The sequence below is a fragment of the Cotesia glomerata genome, linkage group LG10 (assembly GCF_020080835.1).
Source record: "Cotesia glomerata isolate CgM1 linkage group LG10, MPM_Cglom_v2.3, whole genome shotgun sequence".
Classification (NCBI taxonomy): Eukaryota; Metazoa; Arthropoda; class Insecta; order Hymenoptera; family Braconidae; genus Cotesia; species Cotesia glomerata.
Window position 1 is genome coordinate 3708121 of NC_058167.1, and position 7494 is coordinate 3715614.

The 7494-nt window shown below is 31.0% G+C and overlaps 1 protein-coding gene across 1 annotated transcript; it reads right to left on the reverse strand.

The window, feature by feature from the left end:
* Positions 1-5685: 5685 nt before the first annotated feature.
* On the reverse strand, positions 5686-7109 carry LOC123273327. Its single transcript, XM_044740733.1, has 2 exons — positions 6848-7109; positions 5686-5877 (listed from the first exon to the last, which is right to left on the reverse strand). Exons 1-2 carry the CDS (start codon positions 7094-7096, stop codon positions 5686-5688), a joined length of 441 nt encoding a protein of 146 aa, XP_044596668.1. The 5' UTR covers positions 7097-7109.
* Between the last annotated feature and the right edge of the window lie 385 nt (positions 7110-7494).

The window sequence follows — 7494 nt, forward strand, 5'->3', positions numbered from 1 at the left end:
CGGAGCACGTCTTCTTTGTATGTCCTCGTTTCGAACCTTCACGTGAAGAGTTGGAGAGGTTCCTGAACCAGATAATGCAACCAGATTCATTAGTGGAAGCAATGTTGTCGTCAGAAGCTGCCTGGAACGCTACACGTTTGCAACAGAAGTCCTTAAAGACTTGCGTTCCACCGAAAGAAGAAGAGCAAATACCAGAAGCCAGAAGGATGGAAGTTAACACCTTAGCCACCAGAAGGAAGAGCAGTAGCTAGTTCCTCCCCTCACGAAGTAATGCCTGACGGCGGTTTCCATGAGGGATTAGGGGAAAGAAGAAAAGGGGTTTAGGGTTTAGTGAGTAGGGGCGTTAGCGTCGAGTTTTAGTATGACGCTGCGTCGAGTCGACACATATCCCGGCCAAACAGCTATGCCTGGAATCCGCAAAAAGGAATCCCCCCCCCTTAAAAGAAAAAAAAAAAAACAGAAATCAGACACTCAAAAAAGACTGTGTGTTTTAATCTTTGGCAGAGCTCATATTGTCTTGAGTATACGAAAAAAGTCTTTTGTATTTATTTATACTCATTTAATTTAATTTATAAATTATAGCCAACTATTATTAATAGTTGCAGGTAATAAATAATACTGACGTCGGAAAAAAATTATCGACGTCGGAAACAGAGAGCTAATGCTTAGAACTAAATATGTCAGTTCAATCTTTAGCAGAGTTGATTTTGACTTCAGTACAGTGAAAAACTTAGTTAAACAATTTCCCTTTTTACAATTTAAATTAATAAATTATCGCCAACTAATATCAATAATTTCAAGTCATAAATAACACTGACGTCGGAAAAAGATTTCCGACGTCGGAAACAGTTATCTGATACTCAGAACAGAGACTGTCGGTTTAATCTTTCGCAGAGTTGATTCTGACTCGAGTATACGGAAACATTCTCATCAAATAATTCATATTTTAACAATTTGACGATTTTTATACTACGTAAGTGTTTAAAATGTCAGAATTACAATTCCGACGTCGGATTAGTGCACATTTCGACTAGTCGGAACTCAAATTTCGATGTCGGACGCATCCATTAGGGTCGACGGTTTGAAGGTTACAGGAAGCTTCCCTGACTACTCCCGCGAGGTTGTCACTATGTCTGTATGTATGTGTGTGTGTGTGTGTGTGTGTGTGTGTGTGTGTGTGTGTGTTTGGGTGTGTGTGTGTGACTATGTGACTCACTTATAACTTTTGAACGACTAAACCGATCGGAATCTACTAAACGGCGTTCTAAGGAGTTCCCTCAAACTTAGATTTCCTATGAATTTGAACCGATCCGGACCGATAGATTTTGAGAAATTTTGAAAAATCTCAAAAAAAATAAGAAAAAAATTTTTTTTGAGAGTAGTTTTTTTAGAATATCTTTTAAACGGCTTTATCGATCAACTTCAAAAACAAATCCGCCCTTAAGCTTGAAAAACCACGCCGATCGTCGCTAATCCGGTCAAAATCGGTTGATTCGTTCGAGAGATATTTCTGAGCAAGGCCTCGTGACGTTGTCAAAATAATTTGGCAACGCAGGTAAGCTCAAAGATTCGGGGACTAGACTAGACAGAAGAACGAACGAACGAGACTCTTGTAAGGGGGGATAGGTGTTATGGCTCAAACAGGTCTTACGGCTGCACCTCCCCGCATGGGCCCCGCTGGTAACTGGTCGGGTTGTTATTATATTACCGATCAGGCTAACGCAGTCGTTGAATGGGTTGATACAGTTAACTAAGTACGAGGACAGATTGACATTAAAATCAACTCAATTCACATCTGTCCTATGATAGCGTAAATGCTTGAGGACAGGGTTTTTCCTTGCCGGCAAACTTGGCTGTGTATTTCCTATGTGAGGGTAGGATAGATATACGTGCGTGTATAGCTCTTTTGAGCCCAGGAAACGGCCTCTTCGGAGGTAGGCGAAAGCCTCGCCTTATATTCTTCGTTCGAGAGATATCGTGAACGAAAAAAAACTGAAAAAAGTGTTTTTTTCACATAACTTCGTCATTTCTTCTCGGATCGTTTTCGATGAAATAAAATAATTTTTAGAGCTTAAAAACCGCGTCGATCGCCGCCAAGAACGTAAAAATTGGTTGATTGATTCGAGAGATATCCTTGATAAAATATTTGGAAACAAGTGTTTTTTTAACATAACTCCGACCTTTTTTGGAATTACTTTTAAACAGCTGCACTGATCAATTTCAAAAACTAATCAGCTATTAGCATGAAAAAATTACGTCGATCGCCGTCAAGCCCATCAAAATTAGTCAATTCGGTCAAGAGATATCATGAACGAAACAAAACCGTAAAAAGTGTTTTCTTGGAATTACTCCAAATTTCCTAGTTTTATCAATTCAAACTTGAAGATTCTTCATGAAACTGGAAAAATTGCGTCGAATGCTGCCAAGCATAAAAATCGGTTGATTTATTCAAAAGTTAGTGCGGTTTGAAAATTAAAAAAATATTGCTCTATGAAACATCTATCACACTTTTGAGCTCGAAGAGCTCAAAAGCATAGAAAAGCTATCTTTTTAAGCTCGAAGAGCCTAAAATAACACATAAATTGTAATTTTGAGCTCGGAAAGCTCAAAAACATCATTAGTGCAATTTTAAGCACCTACCCGATGAAAAAAGTTTTTGTCTAATCATATATGATTATATATAGAATCATATATAATTATATATGAAATTATATATAACTATACATGATTATACGTGGGATCATATATAATTATATATAAGCCTATACATAATTAGATCTGATCATACCTGGTTGTTATAACCCCATATATAAGCATGTATAAGTCTATATATGATCAGACCTGATTATATATGAGTCTATATATAGTTAGATCTGATTATACCTGGCTGTTATAACCCCATATATTAACATATATAAGCCTATATATGATCATACCTGGCTGTTATAAGCCCATATATTAACATATAGAAGCCTATATATGATCAGATCTGATAATATTTGAGTTTATATATAATTAGATCTGATCAGGTTTGCATGGTCAGATGTTTATGAAAATTTTTTCTTTAAAAAAAAAAATTTTTTTTGCTAATCACAAAAAGTGGAATACGATATTTATCATTACGTTTAAATAATTATGAAATAAAAAATTTAATCATAATAATATATATACGTCCATCTATATGTGTTTATTAGGATCAAGAGTTTTCCTTGAATTTCGAATGAAAGGTTTAAATGTTTAATATTCCGGCGGAAATGTTGGTCTTATAGAAAAATTTTTTAAACAAAAGTTTTGGGAAATTTAATTTTATGCAAAAAATGGCACTTACGATTTTTTGAAATGCTCAATAATATTTTTCACCGTAATTCTAAAATTGAGATTTATAATCAATGGTTTAAATTTTAGCTAATTATGAAAACCTTAATTTTAAAATTACGGTTTCCTTAATGGTCCTGAGAAAAAATTATAAGACATTTTTTTTATAGAATTAAATTTTGAACAACTTTTAATTAAAAGATTTTTTTAAACAACCAATGTTTTGCCATAAGAACATAAATTTGAAAATTAAAAAAAGCATTTCTTTTAGAAATCACATAAAGTGCATTATAATGTTTAACATTAAGTTCATATAATTCTTAAATAAAAAATTTGTTACATTTTCTATGAGATGTCTTGGTCTGCTCTTTTACTGTCTACAGATGAAATCATTATTTACTTTATTATTTATATAAATGTGATGTTATAATGAGATAAAATATATCATAAAATCAATTTCTATATTGCATTTCTAAAAAGATTTTTTTTTACGTTCTCTATGAATAAGATGAATTTTTTTAAATCTAAGACAACTTTTGATAAATCGACTTACTAAGTTTAAAATATATATATATATATATATATATATATATTAGGGTGTACCAAAAAAGACGATATTTTTTTTCACTCTTAGCCCAAAATATGATAGGATATGTCTAAACAAAAATTCTGTCAAAAGGCCAGCTCTTAATTTCAATTTTAAGAGCTCCTTCATCGAACTTTAAGTTTTCCCATATAAATAACATGGAAAGTACGGTTTTAAACAGTATTTTACCCTGCAAGCTGTGAAGAAAATTTTTTTTGATAAAATGAATGATTGGACCTTTTTAAGCATTAAATTTCTGAGAAAAAATTTCATTGAGTCATAAATCAATCGTCATTATTTAAGTTTTACGGATTTTTGAAATTTGAATTTTTGAAAATTTTACGTTTTTGCATTTAACAGCCAAACTATTGGAGATAGAAAAAAAAAAAATTAAATAGCAATTTTGTAGTTCGTTTGATGCTCTATAACAAAGTTCTTAACAATTTTTTTGTATAATCAATAACAAAAAAGCTACAGACCTACAAAGTTTTGTTTTTATTATTTTTCACTTTTTTCAATTGAACTATCGATGATATAGAACAAAAATTTAGTATAAATTTTTTAGTATATCAAATTTGCAACAAAATTGTATAGGTGAGATTTTTCGTATTATTGATGGTTAAAAGTTACAGGCTCAACAAATTCTATTTTTATGATTTTTCATCTATATCATGTAGTATATCAATAATATATATAAAAATTAATAATAAATATAAAGTACATTCAATTTTTACAAATTTATGCTTGGTAAACTTTATATACTGTCTGCAGTTCAATATCGTTACAATATTATTGTTACTTCAGTAATGTTTTGCGTTAAAGAAATATTCAATGAATACAAATTGAGTGATTATCGAGACAAATGGTTAATTTTTTTAATCAGCAAGATTGAGATTCCTAGATCAAAAATTGTTTACTAAATTCCAGTAAGAATCAGAAAAACTACAATAAGAATTTGTGAAATAGAACCCTCCTTCAAGTTGATTACTATGACTAGATTATTATAATTTTGGTTCATGATAAAATTTACACGATTAGATTAAATAATGATGATAATAAATTTATAATCACTTAATAAAAATAACAGACAAAAACGATTATCATAGTTTCAATCGTGTAGTTAAATTTTGTTTTATTTCTTTGAATAAGTAGCTACAATTTTATTTTTGGTAACGTAAGGAAATTTTTTTCTGTGTTCTTCGACAACTTGCAATAAATATTGTTTTTGTTCTTCATTTCTCGTTAAGCAGTTGTTGTAGTCCTGGATTAATGCAACACCTCTTTCAGCGAGATCGTTGACAACTTTTAAGTCTGAAAACACAGATTTGCAATGTAGATAATCTTGATCAAATGCCCAGAGCTCTGGATCCTTGTCCATAAATTGATACGGTAATTGATACTGCTCAAACAAAAATAGAGATTGCTTGCTAGCAAAATCTTCGATGTTTTTCGATAATAATAAGCTTACGTCTTTGACGATAAATTTTTTTGAATTCGAAGCATTACTTTCTCGCGTTTTTATTGCAGTTACGGTTTGTCTCTTAGCATGTAAGGAAACTCTGTCATCAAACAAAGCTAACCCGACCAACTCTTCTGACAAGTACCATAAGTGTCTTGAAAATGTCACCGTTGCTGCTTCAGACATTTTTTTATGGACAGAACGGAATTCATAAAGATTTTGATCAGATTCAAATCTTGATAGGATGACTTTATCGCAGAAGGTGCATTAAACCATGAAACCGTGTAGAAATTAACTAGAAATAAGCAGACATATCTCAGTCCATTTACTTCAGTTGCATTGACTTTAAACTGTTTTTAAAAATGAAGATTTTTAAAGCATATAGAGCCTTAGCCATCCATCTTGCATGATGATTTGGTCCTGGAGCTCTAAATTTGATCCCGTTTTTCGGAGTACCACCTAAGAATATTAACACTAATTCCAAAAGCTCTTTATAATCATCTCTGTCATGCTTTTTCTGGAATATAAAAATGTTCATTAAGTTTTAGAAAATTATTTCAAAAATTACGATCAAATTATACATTACAACGAATAGTCATTTGTTATCTGAAAAAACCACTATGATCTAGTATTAAATCTCATGTCAGTTTTCAGTATTAGTTAAATTCGACTACTAGTCAAAAGTCTAAAGGAGCAAATGAATTTTTTTAATTTTTTAGTGATATTTGAAAGGCGGTACTTTCATCAATAACTGCTTGAACGAGAGACAAAAAATAGTATTTTGAAATGTTGAGTTTTTAAACGGAGATTTCTAAAATTTTTTAGGAGGAAAAACGATCGGGAAATTCATTAATAATGGTCTGAGCTGCATTCTGACCGAAAAAATATCATTTTTTTTTAGTTTTATTTCGATCCGCACGACGTTTGGTGGTCAAATCGTTGATAATTAAATTAAAATCAATACACTGATAAGAAAATTGACTTGAATCGAGAATAAAATCTTGAACTATTAAAACTATTTTGAAGAAAATGATTTTTTTTGATTCAAGAGAAAAAATTATTGACCAAAGAAAATTTCTTGGCTTAAGAATTTTTTCTCTAGACTCAAGAAAATCAGTTTTTTCAATATAGTTTTCATGGTTCAAGATTTTTTCTATTGAGTCAAAAGTTCACTTTTTTATCAGTATAGTTTTGTATTCTATTACAAGTATCTTAACAATAAATTATTAAGAAAAAAAAATTAAAAGTTAAAAATATCCGTATGAGGAACTGGAAACTTGAAAATACCTTATTGATTCTTATGGGTAAAACTATTTTTTATTTAAATATACTCGTTCAAATTCAATTGAAATATTCAAAAATTCATATATTTCTTAAATTTTCTTATTTGTATAGTGCTCTCAAACTATGACTTAAGAGTATACTTTTTAAAGTGAATGTGCGAACATTAATTAATAGAAATGATCATTATAATTTAAATTAACTACCTGCAGTTCAGTTACGATGAAACTAATTATTTCGTCTTTTTTACCGTGAACTTCTTTATTTATAATGGAATCTTGAATACCAGTCTCATACTTTGTTTGGTCTATGTTCTTCCAAGAGTTTTGGAACCGTACAAAAATCGGTACATTAGGAGAATTTGATCCTGGCCAAACAACTTCAACAACGCTTCTCAAAATCAACTCATATATGTGATGTCGACATGCCAAATATAGTAATGGCTTTTTTAGCATTTGTTCTAAGCGACTGCATGTTTCCTTTATCAGATCCTACAATAAAAATGATTAGAAAATTAAATAAAATTCGATACCAATTGATACTTTCGAGAATATCAAAAATTTAAGAATTTCGTACACTAAAGTATTGAAAATAAGTCATACACCGTGTACGTGAAAGACATGGACCGGAAAATTTTTTCTTAGTATAATAAATAGGGTGTGCCAAAATTCAATCCCCATGAGAAACCTTTTAAAATTGGAATTTTGAGTTCTGCTTTTAACAGGAGCTGTGTTTGGGCATTTCCTAAGATATTCTGGATTGAGACAATTTACATGATTTTCATAGAACTTTTAACAGGAGCTTTGTTTGCTCATTTCCGCTGAAATTTCCGCATTTGAGCCGGAAATGCCCA

Bases quoted from the DNA above. Each gene is read 5' to 3' on its own strand.
- LOC123273327 (XM_044740733.1), bottom strand. From the start codon at position 7,096: ATGCTAAAAAAGCCATTACTATATTTGGCATGTCGACATCACATATAT. The intron at 5,878-6,847 runs GTAGTTAATTTA...TTTATATTCCAG, and splicing joins TCATCGTAACTGAACTGCAG to AAAAAGCATGACAGAGATGA.